This window comes from Neopelma chrysocephalum, unplaced genomic scaffold, assembly GCF_003984885.1.
Source record: "Neopelma chrysocephalum unplaced genomic scaffold, ASM398488v2 Primary Assembly neopelma1_24, whole genome shotgun sequence".
Lineage (NCBI taxonomy): Eukaryota > Metazoa > Chordata > Aves > Passeriformes > Pipridae > Neopelma > Neopelma chrysocephalum.
The window spans coordinates 16472499-16493357 of NW_020897693.1; the positions used below are offsets into that span (position 1 = coordinate 16472499).

Genomic DNA, 20859 nt, shown 5'->3' on the forward strand with positions numbered 1-20859 from the left:
AGCACTGGGGAAAACAGTACTCAAGAGCTCTGTCTGCAAAAATGAAGTGAGCAGGCAATGAAGTAATTGGGAGCTGTGGCCTCGTGGTGAACACGTGACTCCTGGTGCTGTGAGGTTTGGGTGGTGTAAAGATGGCAGTAGAAGGGCATTTCTCTGATAAGAAAGTAGGACTGCTTCCGTGGTGAGGTTTTTATGCTGCAAGAGCTTCTCCTCACTTATCTCTGTTGTCTTGCTTCCTGGTAAGTAAGAGTTACTAGAAAATGACACACTTTGTGTGGGTTGTGGCCTAAGCTGTATAGAATTGAAACTTATCTGATTTGTATAGGCTTCTCTGTTCATACTCTGACTAGTGCACTTGGCTCCGTCACTCTGTGATGCATTGTTATATCCCTCCTTTACTTCCTCCAAAGAAATAGTTCTTTTTATATTTTCAAATTTTTGTTATTGGTCATATTGGTACTTAAAAATACGTAAATCTGCAGTGAGCCCAGACTGAATGCTGATTTATGTGAGAAACTGTTGACGCCAGGATATATCTGAGGTTGAGCCGTGTGGTCTGTTTTATCTGTTAGCCTCTTTAATTGCCATTGGTAACCTGGACATCCCATAAACATTAGTTCCTGGAAAGTGTAATGAGAAATCAGAACAAACTAGTCTAGACAAGTGGTGACTGTGACAGTAATGTCATTGATCAGAATCCATTAAATGATCTGGTATTCTCTTAGATGGTCCTGGGTGCTGGTGAGACTGAAGTTTTGCCACTTAGTATCAAAGTAGCATCCCTAGACTTACTGGGCTCATATCCACTGTCTAGTACTTAGTGGCTAGAGCCACTTGTTTTCATTACCAGCTGTAATTCTATTTATATTATATTGCGTATCAGAAGTTACATCCGTTCATCAGTGAGAGTATATTTTGTCACCCTTAGATCTGGCAGGGCTAAGTATTAAATCGACGTTTTAAACCTTTGGTTTTCTACATGGAGTTGTCAGGTGGTGTCCTAGTTCCTCCCAGCTTGGTACAGTAGTTGAAAATGACATCTGTACTCAGATGCAGCACTTCAGTCAGGGGGCAACTTCAGGAAAAATCTTAGCAAAAGCCATGATAAGATGTCTCAATTCATGCCTGTTAAGTGTTTTGCTGACCCCACTAAGAGCTTACACTCATGCAACTATGAAAACAGTTGGCTGTCAGCATCTAATGCTGGGCTGGGGAGGATCTAATTTGCACAAGAGCTTTCTGCCACGTCAGTTAATTACAGAAATGGCTGTGTTGCGCTGGTTGCACACATTGTATACCTTGATCTGGCATATCCAAGTCCCAGTTTCTTCTGAGAAAAAATACAGTTGTCAGATTCTTTGGCCTTTGATTCAAGTTTGTCTGATGTATAAACTTGGATAAATGATTCAGTGTATTTATGTTCTGCATGCAATTAAATGAACCATTATAGAACAATTTATGATTTAAGAACATTCTCCCAGGCTTTCTGCAGGTGGTTGTCAGATTTGCTGCTTGGTTTTTGAAGTTTTTATTGTCTTGGATTTTGCCTTTGATTCAATGAGGTGTATATTTTTTCCCAAAGGTGTCCAAGAGTTATGGGTTCCTCTGGCTATGTTAGCTGCACTTTTGGTTCCTTTGAAGTTTTAAATTAATTCATTAGAGTGAATTAATGGCTACATGTGCGAAGGGAATATTTTCTTTTTAACATAAAAAATTTGTTTTTATAGATATTCTTAAGCATTTACAAGATCAAGAAATTGTGTATTTCATTTTTTTCTGAAAGCTGATTACCAAAGGAGCAAAACTTAGCATATATGACAACTTTCATAGGGTTTAAATATCTGGCAAAAATTTGGTTTAAAAGAAACAGAAGAAAAAAACTGTATGTTTTGAAGGCAGGTCTGTTAGCAGGAATCTGAGACCATTTTTTTGGCCATAAACAAATATCTTGTAATTAAACTTCAAAAAGCAAAGGAATGTGGGTGAGGTGGAAGGAGGTGTCCTCAGGTAACATATTTGCCTGACTCACTAGCTGGAGCTTCATAATTCAGAATGCTGTTGTGAAACAGACCAAAAATAAATATGTAAAGTGTTCCCTTAACAATAGTCAGTTTTCACTAATATTCTAGAAAATATAAATTCATAATTTTGAAAATGCACATTTCAAATAACTGAGTTGTGTTTGTCAGGATTCATGATTGATTTTTATTGTTCTTAACAAGTATTATAAGAAAATTAATTTTGTTCTTGTGTTTAGGATTCTTTTTTGCTTTAGAGGCTATGGTACTTTGATAAATCAATTGAACAAATAGAAAGAAATTAGAACAATTGAAAATTACTACAATTACTACAAAATAGCAATTGAAAATTTTTGAGATCTCCCTTTGGAAAAGAGGGCATAAGACATGATGATGTGTATATTACATGAGACAAGTATATTACAAGGCAAGTTAGAAGAGGATGTGGATCACTTATCCTCATTTATTAATAAATAATAGAACAAAGGTTATAAAGGGGCCTGCAAAGTAGCGAAAATGTGGGAGCACAGATAGCTTTGTGTAATTTACAAAAAAAAATGAAAGCCACTCCACAACTAAAAAAAATCCAAAGATTATAGTTAAATATATCTGCTAGTTTGTGTTGTGGGTCAATTACCGAGTTTGCAAAAAGAGAGCCGTGAATCATGGAGTAGCATCCCCTATTTATCAGGTGCTAGTACAGAAAATCTGTATGGTTCCTGGTTGATGATTTGCTTAAGATGTAGAAATCACATTTTTTCCTTGAGTTGTTAATTCTTTGTGGTCTTTGTGTTCCCTGATTTGATGCATTTCCATTTATACAGTCTTACATTAGAGTTCCCACCTGCAGGTTCATGGTCATCCATTAGGGCTGCAGCTGTCAAAATAATGGGATACAGGAGTTTAGGACTGTGGGTACTGCTGTTGGTAACTGCTTCTGTTGTGGCAGTCAAAAAGCCAGACAGGTAGGATAAGTCCACTGAATGTTATTAGGGAGCTTTAAGACTTCTGTTTTCAGCCGTGTTGCATTGCAGTCCTTTCTTTTGCCCCTTCTAATCTATTCTGTATTTTTGAAATATGCAGCTTCAGGTTTGAGTCTAATGGGGGTAGTCAGCACCTCGTGATGACTTCTGTTTTTAGAAATATGCTTTACTTTCACAGTCCTCAGTGTTTTATAAGATGGAGTTCATGTTGTAGTGATTGTTGCTATCTGATTTTAACTCTGGAGTTCTCAATATCTGTTTTTTCCTTATCTTTTAGACTGAAGACTGGAACGGCAAGAGGGAGGTGCATAGCTGCAGGTATGAACCAACTACTGTTTGTATCCCTCATTTGTGTATTGGATCTTCCTTTCAAATGTTTAGAGAGAAGTTGTTTTTACATTCAGTGATGAAAGCAGTCATTTTCCACTGCAGTGAGCAGTGCTCCCTGAACCTTAAACTCTGCAGTTTCCTGCCTTTGTACTGCTAAAGGGGGTTGGGAGTGTTAACGGTTTAGTACTGTTAGTACCAAGTCAGTAGGCATCTTTAACTCCATCTGTAATTTAATAACTTTAGAAACATAACTGCAAAGTAGAAATGCACGTCTTCTTAGTAATTTCTTGACCAGAGCAAATCTACAGTATTCTGTAGTGCATGAAACTCTAAAGGTGAGTATTAGTGTAATAACTCCTCTAGGCTGAGACAAATCTGATTATGTGTAGCGGAATAGGAACTTAGTCTAGTGTGAAAATGCTTGGATCCAAATGCAAGGATCTTCTAGTGCAGTTTTCTTAATGCTAGAAGTTCAGTAAGAATATAGTTTCACGTGACAGCTGAGACAATTGCCCCTTCCTTACTGAGTTTCCAGGCCTGTGTCCTTTGGTTATGCTTGGTTCTCATGGTCGTTTGCATGGCAGACAAAGTCAGCTTGACAACCCAATAAACAGCTCTTCTGTGATCACATCGTTAGTTCCCTGGTTTAGGAATTTGGAATGATTTACTGTGTGGTCAGAGAAGTACCAAAAGAATAGATCAGACTGTTTGGAACTGTGTACCTTAAGAGTTTCTGTTCACTTCTGATGACAGTTGACCTGTAACTGCTGTGTTAAGTAACACTGTCATGATCAAGTGTGGTGATTTTTGCTTTTCTGGTTAATCATCTCTGCCATGACAGAAAGATTGTGTGCTTTGGTTTGGACAACCAGGGAGAGTTGAGTTTTTATATTGTCTTGAGGAAACGGTTGTTTTCTACTGTAGATAGACATTTGCTACAGTTTGCATAAATACATTGGAAAGGATTTAGTTATGTCTATATCAGACAGAAAAACAAATTTGTCTTTAAAGTGCAGGATATCCTGCCTCTCTATATGTTGCTCATCAGGGTAGAAAGATCTAAAACTGGTTTAAGAAATCCAGGAACACCTTCATTTTTTAGAGAATTGGTGATTGACCTCTGTGTTTGGAAGTACCAGTTTGAGGGCAGTTGTGTCCAGGCATTGTGTGTGTTGCAGAACACTCAACTTCTTTCCTACATGACTGGTGCCTTGTACCTTTGCCCTTCCTACTCCTTTGCGGCTCCATTAGGACCATACAGAAGATTGGAAGGAGAGAATACTGGTCCTTGTTTGTGGGTTTTGTCTGAAGAGTTTGCATCTTTTGAGACAGACTAATCTGATTAGGCCTAGTTTTTCAAACTCATGGGATTCTGCCAATTGCAAAACACAGGTCCAGAATCCATAGATCTGGATTACTTAAATAACGAAATAATCAGATTATTTAGATAGCAAAGTAATCACAAAGTTTCTGGTTGATGAAAACAAGTCACTTCTATTTGCTGCAAGATCCATGATTTCCAGCAAAATAAAGTTGAGTTCATCTATCTAAATGTGAATGTAGAAAGGTGTCCAAGTGAAAGAGAATGGAGTCTTGAACATCTGATAATGGTATATGAAATTGTTTGTATACATTTGTTTACATTTCATACCCAGTATGAAATGCCTCTTATGATGATTAACTCTACAGAGATATATCAGAATAAAACTGATGGCATTCTGCGCCTGGTCTGGTACAGAGAAAAAAATTGAGGAGGGGTCAGCTTTGCTTTGAGATAAGGAATCAATCAGCCTTTGAAATAGCGCTTGATTTTGTTCCCCAGTTTTCTCGTAGATGCTATCTTGAACCAGAAAAGTTTTTGAACAGAGAGTTTACTCAGAGATTCAGGATTTTTTCTTGTGTTTAGGCATTTATATGCCACACTTTGCCAAAGCAGATTAAACAGATATTCTGTCAAATAATATTGTCCTACCAGTGCCTTATGAGCACTGACAGTTTCAAGACTGAGGAGCTCCTACCTTTGTATTGACTCTTGTCATATCCACATTTACCATGCTGGTATTCTGCTGGAGGACAAAAATGCCTTTGTAGAAAGCACTGTAGGATTCATATTATTTTGCTGTCCTTCCCCTCTTCGAGGATCATCCTCTTGTTTCCCTGAAGGTAAGCTCTAATGAAAACTCCATTGAGACACATTTGTAAACATGTTGTGTAATGAAGGATAGCACCTTACCTGTTTTTACTTGAAACATGTATGTGTTCAAATAAAATTTCTGCAGATCTGAGCTCCTTCCGAAGTGGAAGCCTTTCACATGGAGATAAAATGGGCAGTAAAAGATTGCAGATTGTTAAAGGACAGTCATAGAACCTTTAAGGTTGGAAAAGACCGTTAAGGTCATAGTCCAGCCATTAACATAACACTGCCAAGTCTTCCTCTAAAGCTGTCCCTAAGCATCTACACATCTTTGCTTGCATTCACAGGGATACATATCCCATTCCCATCTCCACTGTCCTCATGGACAGTACTGGTGCTATGCCTTTGCAACCTCATGCCAAGAGCCATGACTTACTGTGTTCCAAGGTGGTGCTCTACGTAGTAATTATTGCAGCGATTATTGTTCTAACTGCATAGTGTGCTCTCTTGGAAAGCCCTTGTCTGGGTTACATTTGAAATTTCTTCTGATAACATGCAACAAAAAGCTGTACTTTGGATAAAATGAAATGAGAGAAATAGTGACTTTTTGCAATATAATATTAACTGCATCTGGTACTATTAGTAGAAACAATTTGAGATTAAAGGCTGCTGTGGCTGTTCTGATGGCTGCAAAGGACAATGAAACATGCTGCTTTTAGTCCAGAAGGTCTCTTGAAACTTAACAGAAGAAGAAAAAAGACTTGATCAGAAAAAATTTTAAAGAGGTCTGACTGCTATTCTAGACATTTCAGTAAGGAGAGTAATAATATGCAGTTTATTCCTGTAAGATAACACATAATATGTCTTAAGGAAAAAGGTAACTCTGACCAGTTCTTACTTTAAGGTTTTTTACTTTACATGTGCACGAGGTGTGTTGCTTGCAAAAAACTTTCAGGCATTTTTGATTCACTGAGGTTCTCTTGTAGGTTAATATAACAATCTTTGTACATGGTTTTGTCCTGGAATTGTTTAGCAGGTTCTGTAGTCTTCCCTGGGCGCAATATGCAACCACAAAGCAATTCTCTGTGTAAATGCAGTTGCTTTGCCCATTGTAATGGATCATGACATGTTTGGGCTGAAGACAAGCAGACTGTTCAGAGCTTTCCAGGACCTAGTGAATTTCCAGCTCCTTCAGATAAATAACTTCTGTCTCTCTTTCAGTGGCAGAAAACTACCTTAAAATGTGTAGTTGAGCCCTTAAAAATCTGGTAAATAGCGCAGAGATGGCAAAATGTTTGTTTCCAATGCATCTTTTTGACTAAGTACGGAGCTGCGGACTCCTATAATATGGGAAAGGATAGCAAAATACAGTCTTATCTGAAACCAGATTTCTAGGTCTTGTGTTTGTATTTACAAAGTAAAAAGATTCAAAGATAATCAAAGATAATAAGTTTTCTATTTCATAGAATTGCTTGCAGGATTGTTTCTTGCACAAAAAGATAAAATAGCTGAAGACAAACTTCTGACCTTTCTTAGGAAAGGTCATTTCTGTAAGCTCAGAGGCGACATCTGGGGAGAGAAAGAGGACAAAGACACTGTAAGTGGGATCTGTACCTAACCCGAAGGGCAAGATTGCTTCCAAACCCTATGTTCTTACTCTTTTCTACTGAAGATTTAAGCCTCGTAGTGCAAGTGTGATTTGCCATCTCTATTTCTGTGTGTCTCAGAGTCTGAATTCAGTCAATAAACAAAGAGTGCAAGGAGAAAACTCTCAAATCTTGCTGCTGCCTTAAATGTTCCATCCTGTTGCCTTTTAGTATTTCCCTGTCCTTCCAGAGGGTAGAAATGCATGTCCTCACTTCTTATACTCATTTCCTGCCTCGTCTCCTGTTGTGTGTCATACAGCTGCCTTTATTTCCTCTTACTATTGTTGTGACAAGCCACTTTTCCTACTGTCTCAAGAAGTTTTTCTGTCTACAGTGCCAAAGTGTCTACATGGCATTAAGGTCTCTTAGGTACTTAAGGTTTTCATAGTTTGTCTCTTGCAAGATACAAGCATTATTATGTTCTAGCACTGTGATTATAAAAACTCAAAATGCTTCTCAAACTATGTCTGGTGAAATCTTGGCATATGTTTGAGAAACCCCACAATTTTAGGCTGACATTTTCTTTTGCATACCTTCCTGTAAACCTTAAGCAGTACCTGAAATTAGACATTTCACATCTATACGCACACACACAAAAAAAAGCAATCCACAACCTACAGGTAAGGATAAAAGGAATTTAATTTTTTTACTTGTGTTTGTTATTGTTGTTTTTAATGTACTAGAATGAGGGGAAGAAACCTATACACATCTGCTTTAGAAGCAATTGCCCTGGATACATCAATGCTTCTTCCTAATATCAATTATTAACTGTAAAATGTCTTGCAAAGAGGGTTAAACATGTGATGTTTACTCCTTGTCTGTGATTTGCCAAAATTAATTATTCTAGGGAACCTGCATTAAAGCTTGTTGTTATCTGTTCTGCAGGTGCAGATGTTATAAGAGGTTGCCTGGCATTAATTGCTCCCAGTTCAAGATTTAGTCTTTTGGCAATTTTTTTGTGTGCTTCCATGCTTCATGTCTAATAACTTTCATACAGTGTCATCTCAGCCCAACCTTTGTTGTTTTCTTTGCATCACAGTAAATCTTACTGTGTCATGTGTTTTAAGTTCACCTTCTCCATTCCCTTAGTCTGAAAAAGGCAAGGAAATATGCAAGATAAAGAAAACAATTTATCTGGGAAAACCAGAAATTTAATATAAATTTCAGATCACTATTCTGGAGGTCATAATTGGCAACTTTAATTACAAAATCAGAGCTAGCAGAAGAAAATATCTTACAGTATAAGGGAAAGAAAACAACCCAGGTACCTCTTCTTATTTCTGTGAAGATTAATGGAAGTGTGTAATGTATCATTGGGGAACAGGTATAAGAAGGAGATTACTAAACACCAAAGAGAAGATGGGGCTTCTAGGAAACTATCTTAATTTGAAGATTTTTACTTATATGGGCATATTTTTAATTGAATTTACTGTGTTAATGTAGTAGACTACTATCCTAGTGCTGTACAAGTACTCTCCTTGAAAGCAGGGTGAGCAGATAGTGGCTGCCTTTGGAAAAAGTCCATGTGTACTAAATTAAGTTGTCTTCACTCTGTAAATAGCACTATTGCACACTGAGATACTTGAAGTTCTTTGGAAGTTCTGTCTTTGTGTAAGAAAAAAATTAAATAGATACAGGTTCTTGAAATAATAGTCGTGTTACACCTCAAAGTAATGCTTTGAAGGCTATCAGCTTGCATGTTGCTCGTTGACAATAGGGTACTGAGAAACTTTGTGGTTGGAGATGGGGTGTTTTAGGTCACTGTCAGGAGATGGTCTCATGGGCCAGTCTGTTCCATTTTTTTTTCTCTCTTTGGTCCTGCCTGTGCAAGCCTTTTTCAGATCATCACTGAAGTAGCAGACACAGCTGCAGTGGGCCAAGCACTGGGTTAGCAACCTCATGCTGCTGTGTTAGCTGACAGCTGTGCACTAAGAAAGTAAACCTCAGGGTAGCATTGTGCAGCTGTTCTACCCTAGAAAAGCAGATCATTGTCTACAGAGCTGTGGGTTGCTCACGTCACAAAATTCCACTACCCACAGCCCCGTCAAGATTCGCAGCACACTCCTACATCCCCTCTCAGGCAAGCAGATGAAGAGGCAGTGTATCAGGAGGCGATGAGAGGAAAATTGAACAAGTTTGTAGGCCACTGCCTTAAACATTGTAAACTTCATTCATATACTACAAGAGGGTCTTAAGACTGATAACTCAGCTTCTTCCATGTTCTTTTTAGATGTCCTATTGGTAGCAGTAACTGACAGAGCTGGACCTAGTTGTGGTTTGGGGTTTGTTGTTTCTGGGGGTTTTTGGCTTCTTGGCTTTGAACAGATGTTGTACCCTGTTTCCTGGTAGATAAGCTCTCATATTGCAGAGCTACCGTCTGCCATTTGGTGTAAGTTGTCCTCAGGAGTGAGCCAGATATTGAGCATATCACAGATTGAATTTGTTCCTCAGTTATGTGGTGGCATACTGAAAGCAATTGCAAGGCATTTTAAAAAGGAGGTAAAGTGTATAAACTGGTTGTTATCTGTACTGTCATGTTTCCTGAAGTCCAGATGTATGGGGTTTTGGGTTTTGTTTCTTGTGTAGTTTGGAGGGGGAGGGAGGAGGGGTGTTGGGGAGGGTTTAGTGTTACACCAATAATAGTTGAGCACTTTTAATTAGCATTTACGTAACATGTATAGTTCAGTTCTTGAGTAGCTTTAACAGGACAACTCTTCTTTTTTTTTTTACATAGTATTTTTTTATTTTGTCCCAACACCAATCCATAGGCATACTCCTGCTCTTCGGCGTGTTCCAGACCTATCTTCACCGTTTGCAGAGGCTGATAACCTATAGTGTTTGTTTTCACCACAAAACTGACTCAGTGATCTCTCGGCCTCTCTGGTTTTAGCTCAGAAGAACCCAACCTATTGTGGTTTGTCTGGTGGCCTCTGATGGGTCCCTTCCAAGTACTTGTCCAATTTGGTTTTCCATGCATGTAAGCTTATTGCATCTGCACTTTCCTGCCAAGGAGTTTCAAGAATCCACTACCCTGTGTATGAAGTACCATCTGCTTTCCTCCTCAGAGGACAAATGCTGTTGTATCAGTCACTAAGGTTTTGCTTTCTTAGCTGTGATTTGTAAATTGATTTGGAGCTACAAACTGCCTAAGAAGGTAATAGCCACACACAAGCTTTTACAAGGTTGTGCATTCATATGCATTCACTTCATGACTTGTTCTTTGAAGTAAAAGCAAGAGGGACACCTAGACTGCCCAGACAAATAATAAATATATGGCAGTCAAAGCAGAACTGTTTGGCATCACAGCGATACCAGTACCACCAGTACGCCAGTAACAGAAGGGAGCCTACAAGAAAGATGGAGAGACTATTTACAAGAACATGTAGTGACAGGACAAGGGGAAATGGCTTCAAACTGAAAGAGAGTAGGATAGATTAGATGTTAGGAAGAAATTCTTTACTGTGAGGGTGGTGAAACACTGAAACAGGCTGCCCAGAGAAGTTGTGGGTGCCCCATCCTTGCAAGTGTTCAAGGCCAGTTTGCATGGGGTCCTGAGCAACCTGATCTAGTGAAAGGGGTCCCTGCCCATGGCAGAGGGCATTGGAACTAGATGATCTTTAAGGTCCCTTCCAACCCAAACCATTGTATGATTCTATGCTCTCAGTGAAGTTCGTCTTCATGAGGAAGGCAGCCTTAGAGAACATGGTGCCGGTTATACACTCTGTTGGTCAGGTAAACCCAGAACCGAGAGGCATCTTTCAGGAGTTGGCTTCGTGATTAAAAACTATTGTCCCTAAACTTGAAAATCTGCCGACACATCATTCTGATCACATTATTTCCCTATGCTTTCCACTACACAACAAGCAACATGTTGTCCTCTTTAGTATATATGCCCCAACTCTCCAAGCTAACTCTGCCAAAAAAAGATAAATTTTATACCAACCTGCACCACCTTACCCAGAAGGTTCCCCCAGATGATAAGATCATTATCCTTGGTGATTTCAGTGCCAGAGTAGGAAAGAACTTTGAAGCCTGGAAAGGAGTATTAGGCAAGCATGGTGTTGGAAACTGCAACAATAGTGGACGCCTTCTGCTGGAATTCTGTGCGGAGCAGCAGCTCATCATCACCAACACTATCTTTCAGCAGAAAAATAGTCTGAAGACAACCTGGATGCATCCTAGATCTAAGCATTGGCACCTCCTTATGTCTTGGTGTGACAGAGAGATGTTCACGATGTCCATCATACCTGTGTGATGTCTAGTGCAGAATGCCAAACAGATCATCAATTTGTGCGCTGTAAACTTAACTTCAACCTTAAGTTCAAACCTAAAAGGGGTGGTATTCCAAGGAGGAGACTCCAAGTTAACAATCTTCAAACAGCTACAGTGAGAGACAGATTCCAGGCAAATCTTCTGCTATAGCAGAAGAACTTCTACCTGAAAGCCAGTGTGGTTTCAGAGCCAACAGGAGTACCGCAGACATGGTATTTATTCTCAGACAACTGCAAGAGAAGTGTAGGGAACAGAACAAAGGTCTCTACATAACCTTTGTTGACCTCACCAAGGCTTTCGATACTGTGAGCAGAAAAGGTCTATGGCAGATTTTGGAACGTTTAGGATGTCCCCCCAAGTTTCTTAAAATGATCATCTTACTCCATGAAGATGAGTCAAGTCAGTTATGGCGATGCACTTTCTGAACCCTTTCTAATAAAGAATGATGTGAAACAAGGCTGCGTTCTTGCACCAACCCTATTCACAGTCTTTTTCAGCATGATGCTCCAAAGGGCCACGGCAGACCTCAATGATGAAGATGGTATCTACATTCGATACCGTACTGATGGAAGCCTTTTCAACCTAAGGCGACTGAAGGCCCACACTAAGACCTTAAATCATCTTGTCCGGGAGCTGCTTCATGCTGACGATGACGCCCTCGTCACTCACGCAGAAGCAGCTCTGCAGTGTTTAACACCCTGCTTTGCAGACGCTGCTGAGCTTTTTGGGCTGGAAGTCAGCTTAAAGACAGAAGTTTTCTATCAACCTGCACATCGGGAAGTCTTCCATCATCCCCATATCACCGTTGGCGAATCAGAGCTCAAATCAGTCCAGCAGTTTAATTACCTAGGTAGCCTCATCTCCTCAGATGGTAAGATTGATGGAGAGATAGACAACAGGTTAGCAAAGGCATAAAGTTCTTTCAGAAAACTCCATAAAAGAGTTTGGCAAAATAAACACCTGAAGAAAAGTACAAAGATCAGTGTTTACAAAGCCATTGTGCTCTCTTTTATATGGATCTGAATCATGGATCATTTACCGCCACCACCTGCAACTCCTAGAACGCTTCCATCAATGCTGTCTCCGTACAATCCTAAACACCCACTGGTCAGATTATGTGACCAATACATCTGTTCTAGAACAAACAGCAGTTACGAGTATTGAGGCCATGTTGCTGAGAACACAGCTGCGTTGGGCAGGACACATGTCAAGGATGAAGGACCACCGCCTCCCCAGGATCATGCTCTATGGTGAACTTGCCACTGGCTGCCGCAAGAGAGGAGCCCCGAAGAGGAGATACAAGGACTCCCTGAAACAACATCTCAGCCTTGGCCATATTGATCAACATAACTGGTCTACTCTGGCCTCCAGCTGGGAGGTCTGGAGACACACTGTAACGCTGCTGCTTCTTTTGAGAATGCACACAGGATCACTCTTGAGGAGAAAAGACAACACAGAAAGAACCGTGTCTTGACGATACCACCTAAGGAGTCTTTCTGCTGTGCCTTTTGCAACTGGACTTGTCTGTCTCGCATTGGCCTTTTTAGCCACTACCGCGCTTGTAGCAAATGTGGGTAGAGTCCTTCCCAAATCTTTGTTCGTGAAGCCTAGCCATGATGATGACGATTCCTTCTTGAAAACGTTGATTCCACCGTTCATATTCAAATAAATTTGTCAGACCAATAAATGTATTGAGGCATTAAGTTCCTAATCATTTAGCGTTAAGTGGAGGTCAAAACAGAATAGTCAACTCTTGCTCTTTTCCCATTAGTGTGCCAGTAGCTCTGAACTAGTCTGGCTGTTGGCTACGGTGCTCAACTAAGCAGGGAGAAGTCACTGAAGGATCTTGAGACTTACTGGCTTTTTAGTTCTGCTTTTGGTATGAATTGGCATACTTGTGTTAAGGGTTACCTCTCTAATGTGTGGGTTTATTGTATAGCAAGCAGTGTTCTCAGTTCACTGCCTCCCAGTTTGTGTGTGTGACATTTGGAAATTGAGGAGCTAAGGGATGTGCTTGGATTTTTGCATTGGGTTGCTACTGAGCTTGGAACAGACCATTCTTTTCTGCCACAGCTTTCTATCCCTTGATTTCTCTCTTAAACATCATTTTCAAGCAATTGGTCTTTTCTGACCAGCTTAATTCAGAACCCCTTCATCCAACAGACTTATACAGCTATAGTGTTGTGGTCAACATAGTTGTGATCTCAGTGGCCACAGAGAAGCAGTAATTTCTGTATGTTTAATCCAAACAGTATCTTGCATATCTATTTTCACATGAAGATTTTACACTGGATGTGTTGATTTAGAAAGTTTAAAAAATTGTGACTAAGGACCTTGAGAACTGCCACACTGGACGTAGTCTGGTTTTTTGTTTCCTTCTGTTAGTGCCTAGTACTACGTGCATTAGGCAAATGGGTCTAAAATCTTTAAAATTATTGATTAGTCTGTGTTTAAAGATGAGGTTACTTAGTTGTTCCTTCCTAATGTTAGCTAGAAGGTGGTGGTTCTTATGTGCAGCATTTTGAGTCAGATGGTCCATCAGTTTAAAAAATGCAGTTGGTATATATGTGCAGTAAATAGATGTGGAAAAACATATTCGTGCAAGCATCCAGTTATGTTCAAATCTTGTCAAGCTTTAACAGGATTACAGAGTCACCACCACTAAATATTTATCTATGAATTTAGTTAAAGGTGTTCCCTCTTAAGTTTCCATTTGCCTTAGCCAATCTGCTTTACTCATATGAACATAGGAAACTGCAACTTTTTTGTGAATTGTGGGGCAGTAGATTCTGTTTGAAGTGAATGTTGCATAGCAGGAAGAACAGAAGTAGAGCTCTCAAAAGAAGCATATGCGTTTGAGGAAGCCCACAGACAATTCAAAAGAAAATTTACCTGTATGTGCTTCTTGTCTATCTTTTTATAAACTCCACTATTTAGAATTAATTAGAATAATAAATTTGTTCACTTCAGTGGAAAGATTTGTCTCCTTTTTCTAGAAAAATAATTCCCTAATTTTACAAAATAAATTTTGTATGATTTGCTTTTGTCATTTGTCTTTACTATAAAAAAAAAGGTACATTTAGTTGCTCTTTCGTTTTCCCTAAGAGTACTTGGGCAGAGAAAACATCCCTTAAACCAGAGGGATAGGTGACTTGTTGTTTGATCTGCTGACAGAGGGGTGGGAGTTCTGTAGATTCCTCAGTCAGACAAAAGTTCATAATTCATTCCTTTTGAGCTTTCGCAGAGTTAATTGAAGTAGAAGCTACAGAACTTAATTCAGAAGCCAGAGAAATAGGTCAAGAATGTGTTGATTTACCTCAAATTTTTCCCCAGAAATATTTTGAGGAAGGGGAAGGAAAAAAAAGCTTATAGTAAAATCTATTTTTAGAATTAAATTTACTAACCTAATTGGTAAAAATTCATCTAGGTCTAGATCTCATTTATCTGCTCTCAGATAAATGTGTACAAGAGAGCACTGTGAAACTGTGCCATTTCCAAGATAAAGGCAATTTTCTTTCCCTCCTACCTCTTTTCTCTACCTGGGAACTTCTAGAAAAGTTCATATAAATAAAAATATTTTTCAGTTAATTGAATCTGAATTGTGGGCAGCCCAAAAACTTCATGTATTTTGATGGTAAATTCAACATTCCAAATGTGTCAGATTTGTGTACCCACGATGCATAATGGTCAAAGAGATTGGCAGAGGAAGAAACTGCACTTTTGGCAACTAGGTAAGTGGCTTTTTTGTACCCAGCAAGGCACGAGGAGACAGTTTGGATTTCAACACAGGCAGAAAATAGTCTGACCACATGCCTGCATGATCAAAAGTGAAACAACAAAATATTGACAGGTAGTTACGGTATTTTGATGCATGTAACCTAGGAGTTATCTGTTTAAAAACAAAATTGCAATTCAGCAACACTGTAGGAATCTGGATATGCACAGATAATACAAGGGGAAGTTTATTCTAGGACCTGTCTCCTTCAGAGCTTCACAGTGTCTGATTTCCCCATAGCCTGCATCCTTTCCCATAGTTTGCTCTCACCATCCCAGTAGTCCCTCAGCTTCAAATTTGAGTATGCTGTCTGAGATTCAGATTGTATAAAATAAAAGACGGTATTATCTTCAGCTTTCAGAGTTAATTGTTCATTAGAACTAGGCTTTCTTAGGAAAGAAAGTATGATGCAGGATTTTTGGTTTTGTGGTGGATTTTTGGTTTTGTGCCCCAGGATGTAATATCATTCTGTAAACCTAAAAGCAAAAGCTTTCAGCATTTTTACTTTGCAATCTCTGAGAAGCACATGTAGTGATACATTCTACAGCATCATCTAGGGCTTTAGAAGTGTAAAAAAGTGAGATCTAATATATAGTATGTAGAAGTTTTTTAATGTACGTATTGTCAGATGAGCACCACATTTAAATGTGTAGCTACAGTCCATAGAGCTTGGAATTTCAGACATTGTTTCCATTATCCTTTGAATAGAAATAGTCGAAGAATGGATCTGGAAGCCGGCAGGAATTTGACATCTGAGCAAAAAATAAGTGTGTTTAGCTCTTATTTTTCTTTCTTTGTGAGCACTGGTTAGGATTACATTTGTGGTTTTCTTTAATTTAAAGAAGGGCTGCATCCTCATTTAATTCTTATTTTTGTGCAATAGCGAAATACTATCTTTTTCCACTCTTTTCACAATGAAGTTATTTTCACAAATGAAGTCCGTAATTATTTTAATTCACTATCTTGAAGCCTTCAACTAAATAATGTTAAAACAAACCTGTTTGTACACTAGTGGTTCATCATTGAAATTGCCATCGTTGCTTCAGAAGTACGGCACCCAGAGGCACTGAGTCTTGACTAACATACCTTCAGATATTTATTCACCATTCTAATATTGATTCTTCCTTTCCACCAGACTGTGCCTGTTACTTTGCAGTTTTGTTTTATCGGAACAAGCAAATAGAACTTTGATTGTGAGGAGCAGAGATGTGGGAAAGGGTGGTCACAGGTTCAAATCATAATGATGTAGTGATTTTTTTTCAGTAAACTGATCAATCTCAGTAACTTTTTTAAAACCCATTTTCTAAAGTTGCCATCATTATTTTTCATCAAACCTACAGTGAGCATGGCTGCTGGGGCACTTTACTAGTTGCTGAAAAAAGCTAAATATGACTGGAAGACCAGAAGGAATGAATTCTGGTCTTCATGGGTAGGGCCAGAATTTACAGTGTTGGTCCATAGATTTATGTGATCAGTGGCAAGAACCCCACCCTATCATCTGCTGTTCTAATTATGTAAATATGAGGTGTTTTTCTCTACAGGCTCTTTATTTAGAGAAATGCATGAAGTGGACTCTGGTCTCAATATACCATTTCAATATGATGTGTTTTATGCAACATGGCATTTTTCGAGTGGGAAGCCCATAATATATGTCTAGAGGTAGATTGAACAATTTAATTTACAGAAAGCTAAAAAATTGACCCATGCTCTCTAGTGCCTATTTGCATGCTCTTAAAAATAGTGCTTAGCATGTAGCTCACACCTTTTTCATTGAAGAATAAGCTTTCTTGCATTTACCACATAGTAAGAGCATGTATGAAGTAGTTACTGTTGAATATCTGATGTGTGAGAAATTCGTGTCCTCTTATTTTGCAGTAACATGCATACCTCTTTGTATTATAAGACCTAATCCCTTTTAGTAACCTTTTAATTAACCTCACTGTAGGCAAAAGATCAGCAATGTTCTTGTTTTTCTGAGGTTGGAAATGTTATTTATGAAAAAATAATTGACATACTGTAACTGTGCAAGCTTAAATAAAGCTGTATATTTTGACTGGCCAGTCAAAATAACTGCAAATGCATGTTGCAGTCATTAACAAACAAGAAAGACATGATCACAGCTGTTCCAGCATACAGTCTTTGGTGCTCTAAGGGTTTATTTTGTGGTTATTGACCATATATAAGGCTTATCTGGATTCACAGTTGACTCTAATTAATCATTCTTACTGGAGTGCTCGGACACACCCAGCTGCCTCTGCAGCACTCACTCTCCACAATCAAATATTTCTGCATCTCACAGTGCATCCCTTTTTATCCACATTATCTCCCCATTACAGATTTAAAAAGAAGTCTGTATTGCGTGTATAAATACACCTCACATTTCCTTGATCAACATGTCATTCCTGTTTTAATGATGAAGCAGCTGAGGTGTTCTGATTAGTGTTTTCAAAGATTCTAAAACAGTTTTCAACAAATCACTGTGGTTTTCCCCTTACGTTATCATCTATAGGCTCTGTATATCTTGTTTTATAGATGCATGATGGACAAAGTATTGTTTCCAGAACAATGTATGTTTTACTCCTTTAAAAAGAGGAGTCAGTTTTTATGTTCTGTGGTTGTTAAGAAAGTTTTGAGTAATCATTTCTTATTAGCTTTGATTTTTTTTGCAGGTTTATAGAAACATTTTACTTGGCATTTTTTGCCATAGAATTTAAGAGAGTGTCAATAATAGAGCACAAGGTGAAGAGAGTGAGATCAGCTATTGAAAATGTTTATGGTGAAGGAGCCTCTTGACTTCATAGCTTAATATTGCTAAAATGGGAAGTGTCTGTCTGAACCTCAGGGCCTTGGACTGCCATTTTGGGAGACAAGGAGTTAGTTGGGGATGGAAAGACTGGAGTTTGTATTCTTTCTGCTCTGTTAGCCATTGCTATCTTCATGGATCTGACACTCTGTTTATCTGACAGTGCACTCAGTACTGCTTCGCCAGGGAAAATTGCACAAAACAAGCCTAGTGCATCAGCATTTTCATTGTGTATTAAGCTGAGCCTCCCTTCACATGGTCACATCCCCTTTTTAATCTGGGATTCCATGTCCCTTTCCCAGTCCAGCCTGTTTCTGTGGTGTCTATTGCTGGTCTCCCTGAGCTTCTGTTTCTGTGGTTTGAGTGTTTTTTGTGTGGCTGAGTGTTAAGACCTGCAGGACTTTTGGAAGTGGCGTTGTTTGGGGGTTAGGCAATACACCGCTTTAGTGTTAGTAGTTTGTCATAGACTGAGGTGATGGCCGCGTTCAAGTTGGATTTCCTCCCAGAGATGATGGTGGACCATTGCTCCTTGAATGCAAGCCCTGTGTAAGTATTTTGTCTTCATGCCTAAGTTGTAACTAAAATGATAGTTAGAATTGCTGTCTCTAAAGCCTTTGCTGTCTGATGAACTCCACTTGGGGCAGGGGGCCTGGGAGAGCCTGCAGTTTGTTTTCTTGAAGAAATCCTAGTGGTCATTGACAATCGATGTTGGTTTCTAAGGGGGAAAAATGGTCTGATAATTGTGGGGATAAGGGCTAAGAAGGAATAAAGCTGTTTGGCGGTATTGTTTATAGTATGCTACAGGTGCTGATATTATAAAACTGATTATTTAAATCAGTTGTTGGAGAGAACAGTTTCTGTTCTTCCCTATTAATGACTCCAGACTAAACCTTTTAATTAGGAGTGAAATAATCCTTGAATACTGCTGAGGTCATAATAAGAGTCGCCCAGTTTACAGGAGCCATGCTATGCTCTTGAAGCTATGCATGGAATAGAAGGTAAGGCTGAAAATTATTATTAGAAGAGGGTAAAATATTTACAGTTGTTTTCAACTGAAGTGAAAAGAGGTAGCTTACATCTCTGTAAAAGGTATTGTTTGCCTTGGCAATTTGAAGAGGTGCTGACCCTTTCTGAGTGGAAAGGTGGAGTGGAGTGAAAGGATTTGTGATGATACCCTTCCCTTCTAGTAAGAAGCTTTGTTGTTTCTGAGGTCTGTTCATACAGCTATAAAATTATGAGCTTTCCCTGGCATCAGTTTTTCCTTAGGCTCTGAACAGCAGCATATTGAGGGGAAAATTAAGTAAACATTACCTGGTTTGGATTTTTTTTAAATTCTATTCAGAGGGAATATGGTTTCAGATAGACAGTGAGAGGAATACTGTTTACTGTCATGTGCAGTTATTAAGCTATTCAAACTATCTTCAAAGGAAAAAAACAGAGATGAAGTGAGCTGACTACTCTGGAAGAAGGCCACCTGTATTCTTCAACAAAGAGTTTGGGGGCGGGGGGCATCATTGTATAGTTATTGTTCCACTCCCCATGTCCTTTCTAGATTATGCAGGGATTGGTCAGCAATTTTAACCTACTAATCACTATAGCTACAATAGGGTGTCATTACAGTCAGACTTCCACAGAGATAGGTCCTCTGGTATACCAAGCTGTGACTACTGATAGATAACAAGACCTCATATTGCACTTAAATAATGAGGAGTCAATACAGAGAGCAGTGTATGACTGTCAGCTAGCTGGATGGAGCGTAACACAAGTTTTGTTAATAGAGTGTAAACTGTTCTATGGCTACATATAATGCCTTGAAACCTATTGAAGATTTCCATACTCAAAACTTCTCTGTTGTTGTAGTCTAAGAAGTGACTTTTTTTTCTGTATTTACCTCGTACCATTACTCAACCTGATTGTTTGTGACTAACTGGATTGTCCAATCCCAACCTATTCATGTACAATCTCAGCCTGCTTTTTTGCCAATTATTGTTGAAAGCTCCTTAGTTTCACAGAGGTATTGCCTTGTAAACCTTTAAAGAAACTTTTAATCTAGTCAGTTGTATCTGTTTGTCTCTTTAAAGATGGATCTTCACCTTGGGAAACAGTTACAGTTAGTAACATATAAAACCATTTTTAAAATGTTATCCTCTCATTTTCAGTGGTTCCTGAATAGGCCTGAGTTTAGGTTTCTTTCTGTTCTGTTTTTTTTCTATAAAATTTTACATGGTTGAACTAGTGATATTTTTCGGTTATCTCAGCATATTTATATCCTGAATCCCAGGTGTTGACTACATTATAGAGACAAAGTTTTAAACAGCTGTGTAGAGTGTGATTTCCAAGTACGCAGATTGCTAATGAATGTGAATATTCTCCTGTGTGCAGTACTGGGAATGTGCAAGAGTCTCTCTTTGTGTGTAAATTTTAATCATATACATTTATATATGTGTAGAAATATTGTTTTTATCTTGCTGTAAGCATACTTTTGTCTGTGGAAGATATAAACCAGAAATTCCTTCTTGTTTTTCATAGCTCAAAGAAAATGAATGGCACACTAGATCACCCAGACCAACCTGATCTAGATGCTATCAAGATGTTTGTGGGTCAAGTCCCACGGAGCTGGTGTGAGAAGGATCTAAGAGAACTTTTTGAACAGTATGGTGCTGTCTATGAAATCAATGTCTTGAGGGACAGGAGCCAAAACCCTCCTCAAAGCAAAGGTGAGAACTTCTGTGCTTTTCATGTGACACTTGGGGTTTCAGCCAGTTTCACATAGTTGCAGTCTTAGCTGTTTGCTTATTCAGAGATCCCTGTGTGTTGGAGCTCTGTGTGACCAGGTGTGCATGCAAGCCTGAGCTTTATAGTCTTAAGTGTGTTTGTCTAATTATACTGGAACTGTGA

At 38.9% G+C, this 20859-nt stretch overlaps 1 protein-coding gene across 16 annotated transcripts in view; it reads left to right on the plus strand.

Moving 5' to 3' along the window:
- Positions 1-20859, plus strand: part of CELF1 (CUGBP Elav-like family member 1) — a 61419-nt gene that overhangs the window by 13229 nt on the left and 27331 nt on the right. For all 16 annotated transcript variants that reach the window (XM_027704764.1, XM_027704761.1, XM_027704785.1 and 13 more), the window contains 2 exons: positions 3279-3319; positions 20491-20678. In XM_027704764.1, coding sequence (XP_027560565.1) covers positions 20501-20678 — 178 coding nt within the window. In that variant the 5' untranslated portion in view covers positions 3279-3319; positions 20491-20500. The remainder of the gene's footprint in view (positions 1-3278; positions 3320-20490; positions 20679-20859) is intronic.